General features: G+C 40.7%; 1 protein-coding gene across 2 annotated transcripts; it reads right to left on the reverse strand.

Annotated features, from left to right (window-relative positions):
- Positions 1 to 9,591: 9,591 nt before the first annotated feature.
- bod1l1 (biorientation of chromosomes in cell division 1-like 1) lies at positions 9,592 to 21,178 on the reverse strand. 2 transcript variants are annotated; one of them, XM_079269308.1, is made up of 28 exons: positions 20,967 to 21,178; positions 20,119 to 20,243; positions 19,795 to 19,985; positions 19,227 to 19,703; positions 18,415 to 18,564; positions 18,106 to 18,266; positions 17,823 to 17,919; positions 17,522 to 17,648; positions 17,389 to 17,443; positions 15,499 to 17,281; positions 15,337 to 15,407; positions 14,980 to 15,115; positions 14,713 to 14,826; positions 14,586 to 14,629; positions 14,447 to 14,498; positions 14,301 to 14,359; positions 14,067 to 14,148; positions 13,805 to 13,863; positions 13,624 to 13,699; positions 13,440 to 13,474; positions 13,094 to 13,262; positions 12,525 to 12,574; positions 12,174 to 12,300; positions 11,774 to 11,826; positions 11,605 to 11,665; positions 11,271 to 11,397; positions 10,717 to 10,788; positions 9,592 to 10,367 (listed from the first exon to the last, which is right to left on the reverse strand). In XM_079269308.1, exons 1-28 carry the CDS (start codon positions 21,081 to 21,083, stop codon positions 10,238 to 10,240), a joined length of 4,800 nt encoding a protein of 1,599 aa, XP_079125434.1. In that variant the 5' UTR covers positions 21,084 to 21,178; the 3' UTR covers positions 9,592 to 10,237. The 2 variants fall into 2 exon arrangements, with proteins under 2 accessions (XP_079125434.1, XP_079125433.1); XM_079269307.1 differs by having other exon boundaries at positions 11,599 to 11,665.
- Positions 21,179 to 21,725: the final 547 nt, after the last annotated feature.

Below are 21,725 nucleotides of genomic sequence, written 5' to 3' on the forward strand. Positions count from 1 at the left end.
TGCTGCTCCTCCGCATAGCTCTGCCATCAGCCCGGGCTCGCTCCGGTCTCTGGCCCTTTTCACCCAATTTTTTTCTTACCATCCACCCTCACCTGTGACACACAGGCACTCCTCGACGCCTCCTATTGGCCTGGAGAGGAAGAACGCCGTTTCACGATTGGCCACTGTAAACTACGTCATGTTGCTTTCAACCGGGTGGGAAAAAGTTAAACACATGTTGGTCGAAGTTTTTCACAGGAGGCTGAACTGACATGCAGGTTGCAACCACTCAACATATTTCACCCAAAGGTTCTTCCAGATCGGGAAGGGCAGACTGTATCTCTGCATGGCTGATATTTAAATGTCTTGTGCATTGTAATTTAGGATTCATTTGGCTTAAGTGCCGAATGTTGTGTGCTGATGATGTTTAAAGTTTGTCAGAAAAGGCAAAGTCTCATGCGTAAAAGTCTGAGATCAAGAAGCACATAATCGGCAGCAATACCAGTCGAAAAGTAAAACGGGAGATCTTGTCTCCCATTTTCCGTCTATCACTTGAATGCAGCATCAGGACAATAAATTCGTAGGATATGTCATCTTTCTTTTTACTTAACCCTTCACCATCCAAACAGGTCTGCTGGGAGTCCCGTGCGTAACCCGTAACATGACGGGTTTTAACATTTTGTGCACTGACCGACGTGTGTCAGGTTTTGAACAATTTACCATTTCTACGTTTTGTTAAACGTAAACGTCATCGATGTCACTTCCGTGACACTTCCTTGGCGGCCTGCATCATGGATCGCCATGACCAGGTAGGCCTCAGCTGGTGCACAAACCCAATTCTTGCTTTCTACAAATATGACTAAAAATATCAACTATTTTCTGTTCCTTCCTGTTGACTCGTGAAACTGTTTCATTGAACGAGGCAAATATATTTGATAACCGGTGAAAGGCTGCTTATATTTGATTGAACACCAGGCAGCTTGTGCAACGTTCCATAAACACAGGTTTTCACTGAAATGATCTCTTTCAGCACATTTGACTTCATATAAGTCTATTTGTAAATAAGGATGAATGCTCAGATTAAATGTTTGCAGCGTAAAAGGAAAGCTTGTTTGTTTTCTGTTACGCGCTGTTGATCCTCTGTTTACTATATATCTCTAAACGTCATAGAAATGGCGTGCATGAGCATTATTAAGTATTATTTAGCTTTTCCTGTAGAACTCCGCTCTGTTTCGGGGATTTAAGTGGACAAACATCTGTTGCTGCAGGTCCGTATCGTGACCTCTGCCGTGTTTCACGTCTCCAGAGCGGACTTCACAGCGTTTCTGCTGTTTTTTATTAACCAACCAATAACAATTTAAATGCTGATTAACACTATATTTTAGAAAATAACGTTTAAATGATTTTGCTTTGACAACAGCGTATTTTATTAAATTGATATTAGGCAGCTATTATTTCGGCAAATTGACAATCTGTCTTAGTGTGTGGAGGCTTTGATGGATTCATTCCTTCATATTACATCCAACAGGCTCGTAAACGTTTATGTTTTATTCCGTATAACAGTGTTTTTATGGAATTGTTTCACCTGCTTTATCAGTATTAATTTCATTTAACCAGCTATACTTAATAACCCCGGGATAATCTGACTGTTCATGATTTAATGTATTAAATAAGTATTAAATTAAATTCATCAGGTCTAATAAATTATATAAATCATCCTGATGGCTTCAGTGCTGAATCGATACAAGTGATGTTTAATAAAATAAGGCAATAAATAATACATTTACAACACAATTTAAATATGATAGGAGGCCTAACGATAACAATCACAGTAATATTTATAATAATCTTACTTCAGTTTTCGTTCAAATCGAAAACTAAAGAAAAGCTCCGTCAGTGCAGAAGATAATTGAAACATATTTTTTTTTAGTTATTTTGGCTCAGTTTAATTTGCATGAGTCTTTTGATGCTTGTTGTATTTTTCTGCACGTGACCCGCTATGAATAAACCAACAGACTGAGCGCGTAACAGCTGATTCTGAGACAAACGACTTTGACTTTCAACCTAAATTACTTTTTAAAAGTATATATTTTAATCTCTGAAGCTTTGTCATTATTCGCTTGAGGTCTAATTCATGTGGCGTTTGCTGGTGAAAGTCTATGAAAAGCGGATTAAATCATCGTGTGTTAAATAAAATAAATGTAAAATAAATGAATAATTTCTCTCCTCAATGTCACTTTATTTGTAACATTTATGCACCAACACAAGTGGTGCATCAATTATTCAGCTCATTAGGATCTCTGTCGTAATCAACTTCATGCGAATGATAAATAAAACTTTTTTTTAATCGGCTGTGCCTCATAATATTAATCCAACTTCAGTGCTGCTGTCACCTCGTGCAAACCCGTTGCGTGCATATATTATACCATCTAGTGGCCACTGAAAATACCTCTTCATCTTGACTTTTTGACATCTTCCTTTGGGGTCAAAACACACTGAACTTCACTCTGTGCAATAGATCATGCACTATTAATAATATCATTCGGTTTTGGGACATTATTGAAATAATTTACTGCAACAAAGACGGATTCTTCTTTCTTTGCTTTTACTTATTTCAATCAACTAAACTCACTCGTTTTAACCGTATGGTCCTGCTCAGAAATGAATTGGATGAAATGATGTGGCATTGTCTCTGGCTGGATGTGACCTCGGGGATGAAAGCTTGGATCACCACACAGCGAAAACACAACTAGGAAAAAGGAAAAGCACAAACCACTGACATGTCTGGATATTTTCACACACCCCTTTAGAAACTACTCATTCCTCCCAAGGCCAATACACAAGTGGTACATCAAATCGTTTTTAAATTCTCATGTAGAGGGGTTTTTTTTCTCTGTGTCCTTGCATGCATTACTTTTATACTCTTGTCTTTTGTCCTAAAACCAGCCTCACTGACCCGTACACAGTCCGCTTTACCCTGAGAGAAAAAATGGAAAATAAATACATCTGTCTGCCAATTCTCCAACAAAGTGAGTCAGTGTGCGCCTATCAATGTGATGTCAAGCAGAGCTCCACGGGTTACTCTGTGTTTTGGTAACCACACTGCGAGGAAGAGTAATAAGCAGTAAGTAGCTGTAAGTGGCAGGAAATGTAAACAGCAGCTTGGTTTTCATTCAGACAACTGCAGGAGCATTTAAAACAGATACACCGCTGGTTTGATGGGATTCATACTTAAAGTACAGTGAAAGTGATCATCTGAGCAACTGAAAACATATTTATTTACATATTTATTCATTTGAATAAGCTTCAAAAGCATATGAGGAAACTATTACTATTCTTACTATATAATATCTCTAAAGACAGTAACGTAAAAGTAACTTGCAACAAATAGTTTTCATATTTCCTGACATTTAATTCTGTAATTAATGTAACGTTTAGTGGCATGTTTCATGCCAGCATGTCTTTGCCATTTAAAGGGGACGACAGTAATAAAAGCCAATTCATGTGCAGCGTAATGATCATTAACTTCAGTCAAAGTAGACACACCATTCAAATACTATAATGCATATTATAGTACAAGTTATGCTTCAAAATGCTTAGAAGTACAAACAAAACAACAAAATGTTCTTAAAGGATCATTATGTAGACTGTCCCCTGTCAGTGTAATATGATATATTCAGTATTATTACAGAACTTTTACAGTAAGCAGTACTTAAATGTTGTAGTCAGTTGAGGTGGAGCTAATTTAATACAGTTCTATCTATAATGATGCCTTACATTCTATAAACTGATGTGTTTTTAATGTGAGATTTTCATTTAAACTAACGTTTAAGTCACTATCTGTTGCTGAAGGAGGTAACACATTGTGATTGAGCTTACAGCCCACTCAGGATATATTTGCAGTATATAAACTGAGTGTCTGTGGCGACATTCACTTGGCTCTACAGTTGTTCTCCATTGTAAACGCATGAAAATGGAACTTTGCACACACTCCTGAACACTTGAAACTCATGTAGCAAGAAAAAGACTCCAGACTGCTAAACTCTCGGCACAATTCTTTTGTTTTCAGTCAAACATAAATTCTAATTCAACCAGGACTGAAATGTTAAGGATTGACACTTTGAGTGGACTAGAGACTTTGATTTATTGAAGTGATTGGAGTGAACGGTTGCATTCTGGACATGCATACATTTGTATTATAATTCATGGATTAATCAAGCCATTATTATTCCATCATTCATCATTTGGTGAAGTAATACTTTTAAAAGTAGAAAAAGGTCATTTTTAAAAATTGTATTTATGTCAAATCATATTTGGGAAAAATTAAACAGTATACAATAAATAAAGGAAAGATACATCAACAGTAGAGCTGTGGCTAAGGATTATTTTGACTTTTTAAATTTTTTTAGTAATTCTCATTTATCCGTAGCCTATTTTTTGGTAATAGTTGATAAAATGACCATTACATGATCCCAGAGCCCCAGAAGTCCTCAAATGTCCAAACCCCAAACATTATATTGACAATAATATAAAGCAGGACATATTCATATTTGAGGAGCTGGAACCTGTGGATTTATCATATTTTTGCTTAATAAATGACCTAAATGAATTAATGTATGAACATAACTTGAGGAACAATCAATTAATTATTTCTGCACTGATATTGGGTGAACCAAAAAAGAAGAGAAATAAAGATGAAAAAGACACTTTGCTGTTTGTATGAACGTGTTTGTGTGTTTACAGTCAGCATCAAGCTGAGCCTGGTTTGGTGTCGTTGGACCAGACGTCTCCCTCTGCTGGTGAGGACGAGAAGCTGCCGTCATTGAAAGATGAGATGATCGCTACATAATAGCCCTGCCGGGAAGAAGGTATATTTTCGATCCACAATGACACCGTTCCCTTCTACCCCCAGACTCTTTGTCTGCTCTCCTCCAGTTTAACACCGGGGTGAAAATCCCACCACCTTTCCAGTAACGAAATAAACTTTAATGGCATATTAAGACTATTACGTTTGCTCCTCCACCCACCGCCACCACCAGCTCCTCTTTTTCCTGCCACTTCTTGTAACTGTAATCTGGTGTTTGAAATAATCACGCCTGATGCAGCAACATACCGGTCGCTGGGGCAACGTCTCTGCTTCCCCTCCTCTCTCCTGGGTGTGTTCATGACAGCTCTTGATTTCTGCTTTCTTGCATGCTGGTATGAAGAAGGAGGCTCACAGCACGCCATGCAACCCCCCCCCCCCCCCCCCCTCTTATGTAAGAATAGCTGGCAAATTGTATTCAGATGGAGCAATACACGAGAGGGCACTGCCAAGAGTCATTTGCAGTAAATGCTCCCAAAATGCCCTCTCGATTTCTCACCAAATATCAGATCCACCGTGATAGCACCCTTAATCAACCTCAACATTGGAAAGTGGAAGGAGGGGGGGTGTTACTGCCAGCTTTAAGTATGCTTTTAGTCGCCTAAGTTACAATTGAACCCTCTCTCCGAAAGAAAAGTTATCCTCGCATGCGATGGAGCACTACATGGAATAGCCCTTGGGACAGAACACTTAATACAGTAAATTGAAGCAAGAGACGAGCGGGGAGAAGTTCCTGCGTCTCTTGGAAGCTATTCGAAACATCCCAGCAATGGTTGCATTACTGCAGACACAGGAGCAGGGGGGGGGGGGGGGGGGGGGGCTGACAAACGAGCCTCCAGACGCCTCTGGCACGCAACAGATAATGCGTGCAGCTCAAGCACAGCATGAAAGGCGTCTCAGGTCCTGCTCAGGTCTCTGTGACCGGCTCCTTTTCTCCTCCACTCACGCCTAAATAAAGACGTCCTTCAAAGCAGCGGTCTGCTTTCAGGGGGTTTCGTGTCGCATGTTGAACACCACTTTCTGAACATCGGAGTTGACGTAGTTATGAACACTTCAAGCATCATTTAGAGTTTGAGACATCATGGGCCTTTGCTCTTTGGAGTGTGTGTCACAGACTGCAGCTGCAGCACACGAGCTCTGAGTTTTGGACATTTTCAGATGACAGATTTACCTCACAGGTGTTTCAGGTTAGAGTACTGCATTAGGGCTGATATCTATCAGTTTATGGATTATTTTTTGTACAATTTGATTAATCATTTAGTCTAGATAAAATGTCAAAAAAATAAAAATGTTTTCTAACATGACATCTTTGAATATCTTGTTTTGTTTGACCAACAGTCCAAAACACAAAGATACATTTTGATGATAAACGGACAAAAGCAGAAAACCCTCGATTAAACGAAGCGATTCATCGATTATCAAAATTGTTGATGGTTCGCTTTGCGTGTTGACTAATCGATTATACAACTCATGTCTGAAAGGAAAATGTTTGTTTTTATTCTTGATCTTTACACTGTTGAAAACATAAATCTTTAAAAAACTATTTACAAATATAAAGTTCCATTTAAAAGATGTCCTGAAACAGCTGGGCACCGTAGTTTTTAATCACGTGACTCAAACAGAAGTAAATAGTGCAGTTTGAAAATGTATCATATGTCTAGAAGAGAACACAGACAACTTTGTAATCGTTTTCTTTTTTGTGTTACATTTCTTTCGGAGCAAACGACTAAACTACCACCAGCAGTTTGTTCTTGTCATTTAAAAAAAGTAAATAGACATTGGCTGACATTTCAAACATTGCAGCAGAAAGCAGAATGTACTTTGCATCATAAAGCCAATAATCAAGGTGAAGTAGATTCTTCTTTTAATTCTATATTGCATAAGACCAAACATTTGATGCTTGTTTGACTTCACACAATAGTGTCGCACTGCAACTATTCGTTTGACCGCAGAATGTTGGTAAGTAAACGTGTATTTCAGAGGCAATCCTGCACTCTTGCGTGTGTTTGTTGCAGCCTCAGATGTCATCAGTCACTCCAAATCTCAACTCGACTGCAGAACTATTTCAAAACCCTCTCAGCCATCACCCCTCCCTGCTGCCTGTCGCTGGCTATTTGTACGACTCTCGTACGAAACACTTCTGACGTTAAACACCTGTTAACTTTTATGTCTTGAGAGAGGAGTGGCTGAATGGGGGAGCATTATGTGCAGTGCTGGCCAAATCCCCAGTCGAGGAAAGACCACTCCCAGTGCAGAGAGGCAGCAGTGAGTGAGCCCCCTGATCCTGATCCCTGCAGCCGGCGAGGATCCCCTCTGCAGTTACCTCGATTCCCTTTGACAGCTGTGTGAAACCGCCATCTCTCCACAGCTCTCCGCTGGATGAACTGCACCGCGACCCACCGGCAGAGAGTGGGGAGATGTGAGGAGGTTTGAGGTGGCTTATGTTGTTGGTGTCTTGTATCACAGTTTTTCGTCTCCTTCACATGTAGATGCTGCAGTGAGGCCGGTGCAGTGTGCCCTGCCAGAATCCACATGGCCTGTTACACCCATTATGAAGAGCCCCAAACTGTACTGTAACTCTGAGGTACTGTGTACAACCGCAGTTATAATCCAGTAATATAATACACACCACTCTGCATTATCATTTTACATTGCTACTTATGTATTCTGATACTAATACGTGTGTACTTTTACGACAGTAAAGATGTGAATGCAGGACTTCTACATGCATCTATACATTACATATTTCTACACAGTGGTGTTGAGTTCACCAGTCTGTTGATAAGTCACGTGACTTATAGATCATATAGTAAATACAATATACCCTCTATGGGACAAAATACAATATTGCCAAATACAATGTTTCATCATTAGTCGGCGAGTAAAAAGGTTGAAGCTCTACTTACCAATACAAATGCTAAAGTCTTTCAACCCTTTTTTAAGTTCTTATTTTTCAGAGAGTATTCTCTTCATGTTTATGGACAATGACGTAATTCTGCCTTCTTACTCGTCGATGGATTGACATAATATTGTACTTGCTCAAGAATGTTGTGAAAAGTTGGTTGTAATATGTAGAACTGCAACAAACAATTATTGTCATTATCAATGAATCTGTTGAGTGTTCTATCAATTTCCTAATGTGTCTATGAAATGCAAAAAAGGGAAAAATTCAAAGAGAAAATTCAGAAGCAACTAGAAACAGAAATAATTTGGCATGTCTGCCTAAAAATAACTAAAAGAAATAATTCTTAAAACAACGATACATTTTCTGTATATCTACTAATGACGATCAACATTTTATTTATTTATGTTGATTTTTATTTCTCCTGTTGATTTTCTTTATCCACTTTAAGTAAATATTTTACTTGTAAAAACATGATGGTAATATTTCTGTACAGTTGATCTGTCAGTAATATAACTGACCGATGGACTAAACTAAAAACCACTTCAGACAGCATCCTGATGAAGACCACGTTGAAAAACAAGTAAGAGTTTGACTTGGTTGAGAGCCGGCACTACTTTTCCTACATTATGTGTCAAAATACTTTCAGGTACAATAGAGTCAAAGCACCTAAAAGCAGGTCAGTAAATGTGTCCGTATTTTCGCAGCAGCAGTTAATTAGATACATTTAGATTATTCGCTTGTGTTGCTGCTTTCTCTACCTTTCTAAATTCCTGCTGTGCGAGGAGGTCCCCGCTGAGCTGAAAGCTTTTCTCCATCTCGTACATAAAACACGCTGCCTATAAATCACTCTCATGTGCCTCAAACTGCTGATCCTCAGCAGCACAACCCGGTTGGGCAAATCCCAAAAAAATCATTTCGGACTACAATGCAAACGACGTATAATAAAATGAAGTGTAAAGTGAGTGAAAGGAGCGCTGTTTGTCTGCCAGACCCGGTGGCTAAATGAAAGCTGATCCAAACCTTTTAAATGAGGTGATATTTTAAGGCTCCAGGAAATACCTGGGAGAGGTACACCTTTAAGGAATCAAATTCAGCCAGCCACAGGAATGGTCCGACAACCTCACCCAGAGAGCTCTCTCTCTCCGTAAGCCCTCGCAGAGCTTTTTGGATCCCGTAAGTTCAGGTGCAGCGATTAAAGCCTCCTAACGTGTTAATGATGGTGGAATATTTCATTCTGAGTTTGTCAGTTTTATCCCCCATTAGCAAGCAGGAATGTCCTCTCCTCTCCTCCGCTCGGAGGCAATTGGTTAATGTCTTTGGCTATTTACACATTCACAGACAGCACATCCATTTAGGAAACACTGAGGAGATAACGTTCAAGACATAATACGGGTGAATTCATACAAATCTGGATATTCTACCCTGTGCACTATTTTATCTTATCAACAAATATTTCAGATTTTTGGAGTTTTGTAAAAACATAAGCAACACAGTTTTGAACTGCTATGCATCATCTGAAGTTTTCTGTTTAGGTCCATGGATTTACCACCAGTCTAAAAATGAAACCGTGAGATGTCACTTTAGAAGCAAATGACAGAAAATTGGTCTCCCATTATTTCACTTCAAACAAAAATTCATAACTGACCACAAGTAAGAACCTGAAGTTGCTTGAAACGATGAAAAAAAGGAAGCAATATTCAGTATTTCTGCATTTATGAAAAACGTGTCTTTACATTGACAGGTAGACGATCTAACACAATTGTATTGATAAACATTTAACTCGAAAATACAAAGCACTCGATCACCTCCATTTAGAAACAGCTCTTTGTCTGCAGTGCGTGTTGTTACAAATATCTTATGAAGAAAATACAGTTTATAGAAAAACTTTGTTTTTCCTGTCTGTGACCTAAACTGCTGCTATTTTAAAAAAAGAAGAAAACTTTTTAAATTTTTTTTTGGGATATTAAGTATAAAAACAAACTTAAAAAAGTGGGAGGAAAACTCCTTTCATTCACAGAATGAATACTGAAAAATAAAATTCACGATGACCGCTAAGATGTTTCACAGTGATTTCTAGATACAAGTGTTTGGATTTGGAACGGAGACAAACTCTGGCCTCTAATTTGAATTCACCCTCTTTATTTTAAAGCGCGACTCGGCTGCACGTTGGGCCTTTGATTGGGCCGAAATACGATGGTTCACTGGGCATTACTGAATAAGCGGAGGAATGATGAAGCCTGATCCAAACCATATGGGCGTAGTGCAGTAGAAGGATTCCTACACAGATCCTCAGGTTTACGCTCAACCATCAGAGAGAGAGAACCTAATACTATCCAGAGCGTTTCAATATATACAGTAAATGAAGCAGAAACAGCTTTACGTGCTAACTGACTGTAGAGGCTCTTTCACCCCCGACAACAAAACTGACTTGAATACGGTAGGCAGAGAAAACGCTGCTGCGGCGAATCGGTCCGCCGCTGTCTGATGTTTTAGCGTTTGGCTCTCTTGGAAGGGGGCTCCTCTGATTTCTGTCCACCCCGTGTTCGCACCGCAGGGGGGCTGGCCTCCCGTTTACGGCCCCCCTTCGCCGCCGCTGCTGCAGCCTGGCCCCTCGTCCCGCTGCGGGAGGGAAACAAGGAACAAGTGTCAGCTCGTCTGACTTAAGTGTCATATTTAGGTGCCGTAAAACCACGTCTTTGTTAATTCAAGAGTAACTCCTGGAAAGTGTTGCAATAACAAGGACTGCTTTACACCATGCAAGTGAACTTGGTGTGTCCACATTCCCCTTAAATAGAAAAAAAGTGGGCATGTGACAACTTCTTAAAAGACACCGATCAAGTTAAGAAACAAAATATAAAAGCTTTTGGTAAAATGTCGTCTTTCACAGAGCGGCGACCCAGCGGCCAGTTCTGGTCGGATTCTCCTTTAAGCTTGTTCGTTCTGCTGAACCTCAATGAGACGAACTCACCGTGTGCCAGCTGCGGCCTCCTCTTTACCGTTCTGTCGACTTGCCCGGGTGGATGGTTTACTTGGCTTGTTTCTGAGGAGCAGTAAAAACAAATGTGGAACAACAGTTGCTGTGGTGCTAAACCCCCCCCCCCCCCCGCTTTAATTTAATAGGATGTGACAGCGATGATGCCTGCTGGGTGCTTCAGAGTGCAAACATCAAACATTCAGCGCTAAAACAAACAGCCTCATTCATCACTTCAGAGGATGACAGAGAACTGTGACTGTGTATAAAACTGTGACACGACATCAAATATGAATTGGTGTCTGATTTTATCTGCAGGTATTCTGGTGTTTTTGTCATCAACCTCATTTATTAAGAATGAATTGGTCTGATTACATTTTAAATACTCGCTTTAACTTTGTTTTTGACCAAATAATGGAGTTCCAGTAAAGTTTGAATTATGGGTCCGTAATAATACGCAGTCTTGATATTTGAGTGGTGACATGTCCACCGGCACATATTAGTATCATTGTTGTTGTTCTGGTTCATTTCTGTCCGTGAGGTTGAATTACCTTTCAGCCTCCAGGCGAGATGCTGCCCGTGTGGTCGCTCTGGTTGCGGTTCCTTTTTCTTCCTCCTCTTTCTCACCATCGTCATCGTCCTCCTCATCATTCTGCTCGCTTTCTTCTGCCTTTTTGTCTGTGGGCAAGATGATAAAAGGTTGCAGACATCATCATCGATATGTCACCCTAAGACACTTCACTGGAGCTTTACAAGTCTTTGATGTAAGGAAAAGTATTTCAATAACAATTTACCAAACTGTAGTGACTCCTATGTGCTATGTGAGAAACTGTTTTATCTTTCACTAACATATCACCGTATGCGTGTGTGCTTTCTCACCACCACTGTCAGGTTCCTCCACACTTTGTTCCTGTTGACTGTCGTCCTGCTTTACCTCCTCTTCAGCCTGTGGAATTATATTTTATATTTCAATCGACACATATTGAGAGAAATTAAAACAAATTTAAAATGGTGGAATTGCAGACCAGGATGTTTTAATCCACGATGATCTCACCTCCACAGATTCCTCCATTTCCTCTGATCTCTTCCTCTTCATCGCTGGTTTCCCTGGAATAGAAATATCATCAAATAGATTTTTTAAATTGACATACGACCGACTAGCCAAACCACCAGCCTTCCCTCGGGTCAACTCTCATTGCCAAATTACTCATTCATACTAATTTACAATCTGTTAACAGTGATGACACCAAAATAAAACCTGTTTCACACATCATGTTGTGAAATGCACCAATGAGCTGTTGAGGTTTGGCTCACTTAGTCTGTGAGTTTGTAATGCATGCCCTGGCAGACATGTAGCCACACCTCTTCCTAATGTTATTCACCATTGATAGTGTGCACAGTTCTTGAAACCATTTAGGAAACCCAAAACAAGAAGGAATTAAAAAGAGACCTACGTGTGTCAGCGGTCTCTTTAGAGTCGGAGCCTCCTGCAGCTTCAGTGTCTTCTGGAACAGGAGACGGCAGACTGACTTGACTTCCTCGCCGTGCAATTTTCTTCGGTCCACTTTCCTCCTCAGTTCTCTACCGATGGGAAACAAAAACACGAGATACAGTGGAATGCACTCGATGTCCTCTACAAAACACGATTCATTGTGTCTGCAGACAGAATTCAGTCATCATGTGTGGTGACTGTTGTTCAACAGCGAACTCACAATGTCACACGTACAGAAATATGGACTGTCCTTGTGGTTATGAACATGGTGAAGTGAAGTATCTTGTATCATGTTGGACGTTTCTTAACATACCTCCTCTCTTTCGGTGCTCTCCTTGTCTGTATCCTCATCCTTCTGATTATCTGAGGTTGAAAAAAAAAGAACAACAACAAAAGAGTCAAGATTTAAATTATTTTACTCTGCAGCACTTATTAGCTCAGAAAAGGAAAAGTTGTTCATTATAAAGTACAATTCTTCAAACTAAATTCTTTATAGACTTTGTTATAATAACATTTTTGCATCAACATTCTCAGAGAAATAACTTCATAATAATCATCAGAGCTAAATTAAGAGCAGGGAACAATTCTTTTTCATCATCGTCGGCCATCCGAAAGAGAAAACCAGCAAATCCTGATCAGTAAAATATTTGGTAAAAGGAAGTGTAGTATTAAACATTTCAGTGTTCCTCGAACCATTTCTGTTCTAAACATTCCCAACTCCATTTTATGGATCTGAACTGGGATAAAAAGTAAACTTAAAAATTCCTGAATAATAAAACACTAAATATTCATCAATCCCTAAAATATATATATATATATATATATATATATATATACCAAATGGTAAAACTTTTTTCAGACTTAAACAATGGATCATTTTACCAGCGGTGGCCTCTTTGGCAGCAGCTTCTGAATGTCTTCCCGAGCAGCTTGAAGTTTCCTCCGATTCCTCCGGCTCTTCAGGTCGGCCCTCCTCGGCCTCCTCTGTGGTTTTGGATGATCGACCCCTGCGTGGAGTTCTGACCTCCACAAACTTCTCCTGATCCGTTTCCTGAAGGTGCGAAAAGTCCAAAAGCAAATCAATAGATGTCAAATAAAAACATGCAAACAAACGATTTCTGCAGGAATTCTCATTTATGTATTTCATGAGGTTTCAAAACCCCAAACAACAAAACACAGCAGAAATGTTACAATTACAGGATCGTTTGATGTAAAAGGCTGCATTTACCTCAGATGGTTGATCTTTACTTTCCTTTTCATCACCTGATCAGTTACAGAAACATCAAACATTATTCCATGAAATAAAAATAACAAATTTATAAATAATTATTTCATCCACAAATGGTGAATATGTTCTTTACTAACTAGATTAAAAAACTTTCATAAACTTTGACAAATCCAGTTCATCTCACCAGATTCTTTCACTGCTGCAACGTTCTGAGTGGACAACTTTCGTCTACGTCTTCCTCGTCCCTCCGTCTTCTCTTCCTACATCACACAAAACGTGTCAGCACAGAGGGTAGGGTACTGTCTCAACATCTGGAACCATCAAATATGTAAGAGCTGAATTTCAAACAGACTGTTTGGCGTCACCTTTTCAGAGAGGTCTGATCCCTTCCCATCTTCCTGGCTGTCTGCACTGGAGACATCACCTGAGCAACACAAACAAATATCAACGACTGAAATCAACTGCAAGACGTCTACAGTGGAGGAATACGATAGAACATAACATGGAAAATATTCAGTCCCAGTTTCAGCTTCTTGAGAGGACAGCGTTACTTTTTTTAAACCGTAAACATCTCAATTTTACGCCGATGTCGGCAGCAGGTGGATATCATAAAAAGTCACAACTCACTGATTTGTTTGACCAGTTTGGACGGACTCTCAGATCCACTGTCTCTGATCTCCTCAGTCTTCAGTGGGACATTGTGTTCCATCTGAGCATAAATGACAAGATACATAGATTAAATAAAAAGAACATAATACAGATACAGTGGGCAGACAGCAGATATAGATCAGAGCGCCATTGCTACACTTTGTTTAGATGTGAACCACCTGTACGTGAGCATGACTAAGGTTGAACACTCACAGTCTGTGGATCACTCTTCTCCGGTGCAACATTTTCTTCCTCCACTGTCTCAGCTTCACCTGGTGGTGAGAAGAGGAAGTAGGGTTAAACAATATGCACTTACAGTATTAAGAAGGTTTTAATCTAAGTTAGATAAACAGACTTACTATCATCTACGTCCATATTGGCCTGGTTGTCCTCAGCTACCACCTCCTCTACCTATTTATAAAGAGAGATGGCTTTAAAGTTTAGTATGGCATGAAAATATAAAAAATTTGAATTTGTAAATCATGAATGGTTCTTCACCTTTGGGCTGGTCTTTGTTTCTGTAACATCTGGCTCAGTTTGCTCTAAAGAAGCGACGGGATGCTCAGTTAACAGTCAAAGGATATTCATATTATTCTTTTCAAAAATAATGTTTTCAAGCACTCACCTTGTTTAGTGGTAATGTCTGAGCCTTGTTCAGTGGTTTCAGGAGCAACAGCAGCTGTGCTCTCATCAGTGGCTCCTCTGACCTCTTCTGCTTCAGACACGACAGCAGCAGCAGCTGCAATGTTATAGAAAGTAAAAAGGTTGATGCACAGACGACGCCTGGTCAGTAAAAATGTCTTTCATCAAACCACAAACTTCACTTTGGAAATGACAAGAAATTATAATTGTGTCGTTCAAAACACTTAAAGAGGAGAAAATTAAATGTTACCTTCTTTACCAGCTGCTGCTGCTGCTGGTGGTTCCATGTTTCCATCTGGCTGCGTTTCAGGAGCAATTTCTGCACATTTGGCTTCTTCCTCATTTAAAAGAGCCCGACGGTCATTTGAGGCGGTGTCATCCTCCTCCTATGTAGAAGACGGAAGAACGTTTTTCCACAGCACAATAACACTTTAGAAAATGCTACTTTTCAAAGAATTATATATATATATATATATATATGGAATTATATATTTGCGATTCAAAAGAAGCTCACAGGGACTTGTGAAATAGTCCAAAAAGGCTAAATAAAAGCCAAAGGAAGGATGTCTTCATCCGTAACATCTAATGAATGTGACATTTTATTTACCTGTGGAGCAAGAGACTCAGACATGTCAGCCGTTGCCACGTCCATTTCTTTCTCTGAATCTTCAGACACATCTGTGAGGGAGATGCATTGTATTTAGGGAAACATTCTGACATGTTCAGGTAACGGACAACACATATTTTACCGTCACTGTTTTGTATTTACCTGCAGCGTTTGGCTTTTCATCGACAGTTTGCTGAGGTGCAACTGGTGACGGCTCAGAGGCTGTAAACTCAGCTTCAGCAGCTGTTTGCACATCCATAGGAGGCTCTTCTGGTTCAGCTGCAGGGGTTTCCATCGGTTGTGGGGCGGTCGGATTCACCTCCTTGTCTTCCCTGGTGTCGTGGCATATTAAGGCGGCGGACACTGTACTGTCAGGATCCATGGAGAGCAGAGTCAGAGCTGCCTCTTTCATCTTCATATCAACATCCTGCAGAGTCATCTCGGGCATCGCATCCTCCCGACTGCTCTCGGGTGGAAGTCTCGCCTCTGCTGAGGTACAAACGTCCATGAGAGCCAGCAGAGCGTCGGCCTCGGCCGGCACAGCCGGCATTTCGCTCAGCTGCGACTCTGTTTCGCCTTCCGGCGGCTCAGGGGTGATGTCGCTGAGTGCGTCGCACGTATCGTCCGAGAACGAGGTGGTGACCGTGGTGGTGACGGGATCGGAGTCTGTGCTCGTGTCCCGGAGAAGAGAGTGCTTTGAAGATTTATCTGACTTTTCCAGTTTGTCTTCTCGGGGTGTTTTCTTCTCTTCTTGGCCATCATCTTTCTTCTCTGGGACTTTATCCTTCTTCTCCGTTTTTTTCTTTCCACTCTTAGTTTCTGATTTCTCATGGAGAGGTTCCTCTGGGACTTTCCGCTGTTCTTTTGCATTTCCCTCTTTTTTCTTGTCCTTTGTCGTCTCAGGTTTGCTGATGGGTGCACCTCCTGTGCTTTTGACTTCTGAACTCTGAACTTTATTATCTGTCTTCGATAACAATTGAGTCTTTGTTTCCTCTTTGGATTTGGATTTAGATTTGTCCACGATTCTTCCTTTATCTGTTGGCTTGGCCCTTTTTGGGTCTTTGTCCGTTTCAGAGGTGGACTTGTTTGATTTCTGACTGTCTTGATCTGCTTTAGTCTTTTCCTTCTCGCTGTCTTTATTATCGGTTTTAGATTTGGGTTTGTCTCCTGGCCTGTCCTCGGTGTGGCTCTTTGACCTTTTCAGGACTTCCTTGGAGTGTTTATCTTTCTTCTTGCTGCTGTCGGACCCGGGCTCCATGTCAGACCGATCCTCAGAAGAGCAGGCAGAATCAAGACGGAGCAGCTGCTTGTAATCACTTTTCGCTAAAGTTCTCTCTCCTTTGGCCTTTTCCTTTTCTTTGCTCTTATCTTTCTCCTTTTCCCTATTTTTGTCCTTCTCTGCTTTGACAGTCTCCACAGATGGAGCTTTTGACTTCTTGACAGAAGCATCTTTAGGACCCTCGTCTGCCACACCTTCTGATAAAGACGACTTTCCTTCTCTTGCGGTTGCAGCCATTTTCTTCTCACTTTTAATCTTAAGTTTCTTCTCACCCTTCTCTTCAGAGGTCACTTTAACAGCAGCGCCTTCCTTCTGCTGAGATTCATCTGCCTGATGTTCGGATTTCTTCTCCTGCTTTTGTTTGAGTTTGCCGCGTTCATCTGACAAGCTACGTTCTTTCTCTTTGCGTTCTTTAAAGTGAAGTTCTTTGCGCGACAACCTATCAAATTTCCCAACTGAGCGCTGCTTGAGAGCCTCTTGGGAACCCTGCTCCAACTCCAGGATGAACGAGTGTGTGCGGCTTTTGTCAGACAGCTTTTTGGTTTCACTGGAGTCTTCTGAGACGCTGCCGCTCATCCTCCTGTGCCTTTCATCAGACGATGCAGATTCGGACAGATTTCTTATCAATTTCGGTTGTGGGGGCTTTGAGGCTGTATATTTCACTTCCTAATTATTAAACGACAAAACACAAAAATGCTTGTTTACAACTCACCAATCGAAGGACAAACCTGTTACCTATGAAATCGTTTTCATTCATAACGGCTTTCACGTACCGCTTTCTTGGATCCTTCTGTATCTCCTCTCTTTCCGCTTGAAACATCTTCTTTCCTGAAGGGTGAAATTGATGAATATATTTATATTTGGTTATTTTGTTAAGCAGCAGCATGGCAGCCGTTGATTACCTACCTTGAGTCTAACTTCCTCTTCCTATTGAGAGCCATTTTTTTCTCCAGAACTTTTCTTTCTTTGCGAGCCTCTTTGGCTCGGGGGCCGTCCAGCCCGGCAGAGTCTTCGCCCTTTTGTTTTTTCTGATCTGTGTAGGAAACAGAACCGGGTAAATGACGTGACAGTTAAGAGTAAACGAGGCTATTTTGTCCCCACCCGAAATGGAAGAGACAAGAAAACAGTGGGTGACAAGAAACCCCGAAGCCCACAACTATGAAAGCAGTTGACAGCAGGCAGCTCACACACGACACACAGCACATACCTTGTTCTTCAGCCTGCGCTGCTTTCAGTTTACGCTTCTCTTCCATTCGCTCTCTGTTCTGCTGTCTCTTGAGAAGCCTTTCCTCTTTGTCCTTCGCCTATGACACCACAGTTGTGGACCGAGACAGCAATGACCAAAGCCCGTAATTTAAAAAAGGACCTTAAAACGCTGTGTTTTTCTGTGATCAACTCATTTGCCAAGTAAAGCCTTTGATTTGTATCTATAAATAGAATTAAAGCTCTGCTAGCGCTGTACCTTTAATGTTAACATTACAACAACTCACCGCACTTCTCCGACGTTCTTCCACAGTGATTTCATCATCCGAGTCGCTATAGTAGCGTGAGTAGAGGAAGGGCTTATGGACGTAAGCCTTGCGGCGAGGTTTACGCTCTTCTTCTTCTGCGTCTCCACTGGCTTGTTTCTTGTCTTCTCCCTCGTCTGGATCTGGTGGAAAAAAACACACACACAGGAAAATGTTATAATCCAACGGAGCAGAGTTGAAAATGTAATTACCTGTGGTAATAGATAGAGACCGTATTTCACATTTAATGGGACAGTAAATTAGTCTCAGTCAGGAATAAAAAGTTGAGACCATCTGATTGAAGTTCCCCCTCTTCAGAGGAATCCGACTGCAGCTCGTCATCTTCACTTTGCTCCTCGAACGACGACAGGTCGCTAGTGTGGACAGAGCTCACTGTGATGTCACTCAGGCCGTCCAGGTCAGAGTCCTCCAAAAAGTATTCTGCAGAGGAAAGACACATCAGCTTTTTAAATCTTTTTTTCACGCCATCGGGAAAAAAACGCTAACATATCAAAGTGAGCATTGTGGTTTTTGTATATTCGTATGTCTTGAACATGTATTCTGTGTTTGTTGCAATAACCCAGATTATTATTATTCAGGAAAAGATCAAAAACAGTGGATCAAATAAGTATATGAATAAATATCATATTGCAATATCATCTATTGTAATGTTACTCAAGTGCAGTAGATTATGTATCGTGAGGATTACCGATGATTGCGGCATATAAAGAAACTACCTGGATGAGTTCAGAATCAATGGCATCAATCATTTTTAGTTCTGTAAAATGTTTTCATTATCAATTCATCTGTCAGTTATTTTTAAAATGTAATCGTTGAATTGTTTCTCTAACAAATCTGAATATCCTAAAAATCATTTCCCAAGATGACGTCTTTAAAATTGCTTCAAACTCTCCAACAATTGATGAAAGACCCAAAAGATATTAAATTTACAAAGACATAAAGAGACGCAGCAAATTCAACTATTAGTTTTCTGTAGGAATCATTTCTGCGTTATCTTTATATCCATGTCTACCGTGTCATCATGTGTAGTTTTATTAAGAATATTCTTAAAGCACATAGAGGGTGAGGGTACAACAGCTCACCTTCCTTTATCCTGTCTCTGGCTTTCTGCTTGGCCTGACTCGTAGATTTCAGCAGATCGTCATCATTCTTCTCTTCTGTGGGTTTTCCTGTGGTTTTGCTGGCAGCTCTGTCTCTCTCCTCCTCTGTCTGTTCCTGAGCTCCTGACTCATCTTCTTCCATCTTCACCTCCTCCATTAATCCCTCTTTTCCCAGATCCATGTGTTCCTGAACGTCCTCTGTCTTCACTTCTAACGCCTGGACCTCTGCTGCCAGCTCCTCTGCCTCTTCGAGTGTCCTCCCATCATGGTGGCCGTCTCCTTCCTCATCGACACTCATGTCCTGCTCGCCGTCCTCCACCAGCTGCATGGGCTCATCTTGACCCCTACGTCCTTTATCTGAGCTGGCCCTGACGCTGGCCTCCTGGTTGAGAGAGGTTATGGTGTCCAGGATGGACATGGCGTTGCTGGCAGACGTGGTAGCTGGAGCAGACGACGAGGCTGTGAAAACATAATGTGAACAAGGTAAGCTTAAGCCAGACACTCATCATTCTGTTTGTCATGGCTGATGAAGGGATCAAAAGCGTTGCACCTTGCTCAGGAATGCTGACGTCTGGTTTGGTCTCCGTTGAAGGCAGTGGCGGCGGTGGCTCCTCAGAGCAGCTGCCAGGTGACAGAAATTCACGGACTACCCTCTCCACCTGCGGCCTGAAGAGATGGTTGATTTTGGGATCCACCACTTGGGCCACGATCCTGTCCACTCCCTGCTCCAGCATCCCAGATCTAAGAGGAACAGTCTGATTTAACTTTGGGTTCCTTCTACGTAAAATGACTTCTAAAACATCACAACAAAAAAGCAGCTATTCTTGAAAAAGTATAAAAGGTGGAAAGGAGATATTGCTCCATTCTCACTTACTGCAGCACGAGTTGCCTGATGTTGTTTCTCAGCTGGTTCTTGTTCAGATGAGGGCTCCATGTGTGGTTAGAGAGGTGATTAGAGACAAAGTTGTCCACTCTTTGTTTCAGGTTCAAGTAAGCTGGCTGCAAGAAAAAGAACAAAACAAAAGAAGAATTATTAAATATAACGTCAGTATAAACTCATCTTCTAAAGTAGTTACTGGTTTAAGTAAGTTAATTTGATTGTTGGATGAAAGTAGTTAGTTTAGCATCTGTTTTGTTATAACAGCAAACCTGAGTCAGCTGTCAAATTACAAACTTTTAAATACAAAAAGCAACCAAACTCAGATTGTCCTTTTCAATCCTTTGCCTTTTGTTCGTGTCAAAATTAGATCAGTCTGACATAAACTCCTCAACAACAGAAATCCAGTAATCCTGCATCACTATGTAGGATTAATGCTCTTTGTGAATGACCTTTTATCAAACTAAAGGAATTTGTTCATGCATCGTCCTTATAAAGCATGCATATTTCCTTATGTGGTGTAATAACATGTAATGCTATTAAGTACAGTACAGTACAGGCCCAGTTTCCTACAAGTTGTGTTTTAATAAAAAAGTGAAAGAAAGACATTTTTTGACTTTGCAATTATTATCCTGTCCCAAACCAATAACTCTGTCATGCCAAACCCCACACAAAGGTCCCTAAAAGTGATTAACTGTTAAATATGATGTATTAACATCTTACAAAGTCATAAATTAATGAAAATCATTGGCTGGCTCAAAAGATAATGCTGAATCTCAGAGAATGTATCCCGGACGACAGTTAGTACTCAAAGATGAAACGTTATAACCGTTTTCAATCGTTACCTTTGTGTCAACGTCTGCAAGGCAGTCCCTCCTGAACTGGTCGAAGAGACCCTGTGTTTTTAAATGATTGACGATCATTGAGACGAGCTGAGGGTCTCCGGGTGGTAAACCAGCCATGTCTGAATGTAGCTGAGGGTTTAGCTTGGACTCGGTTAATTTAAAATATATCAATACTGACAACACATTGGGTAATATCCGACTTCAACGCACCGGGCTTCTGTTGTGGTTTTGGGAAGTTCGAAGCAAGTTTGACCCGGAAGAGAAAACAAACGGTTACACTAAACCGGAAGCTCTTTGAACGCGAGGGCTTTAGCTACCAAAATAAAAGTTTAGAAACACTATATTATACAGCTGCTTAACAACCGTTTATGTACGGTTAGGATATGTGCTGGGCACGATATTAGTTATAGCGTTGTACAGTTTACGCTGTCATAGAAATATGACGAATGCAAGAAAAAAATATATTTTTGTACAAATAACCGGCCCAAACAATTATAAAGTGAAGACGTTGAAAGCCAAAGGAATTATTTCGGTTAGTTAAAGCTACAACTAGGAACGATAGCTACACAGGAATACAAATTAACGTTAGCTGCCACTTTATCAGTTGACCGTTGATTCAACATAGTAGTGCTTCGGTTAACGTTATATTTGGCGAACTCTAGCTGCTTGAACACCGCAAGAAATATCCACACTTCATTGACACAACCATACATTATACCGCTATTAGGGTATTTATACTCAGTTACAATCGTATGCTCT

This window comes from Melanostigma gelatinosum, assembly GCF_949748355.1.
Source record: "Melanostigma gelatinosum genome assembly, chromosome: 5".
Taxonomy (NCBI): Eukaryota; Metazoa; Chordata; class Actinopteri; order Perciformes; family Zoarcidae; genus Melanostigma; species Melanostigma gelatinosum.

Excerpts from the sequence above, each read along its gene's own strand:
- bod1l1 (XM_079269307.1), bottom strand. The coding sequence starts at position 21,083 with ATGGCTGGTTTACCACCCGGAGACCCTCAGCTCGTCTCAATGATCGTC. Across the intron at positions 19,704-19,794 it reads CGTCAGCATTCCTGAGCAAG|CCTCGTCGTCTGCTCCAGCT; the intron begins GTGCAACGCTTT and ends ATGTTTTCACAG. Across the intron at positions 13,263-13,439 it reads GTAAAGATCAACCATCTGAG|GAAACGGATCAGGAGAAGTT; the intron begins GTAAATGCAGCC and ends TCGCACCTTCAG.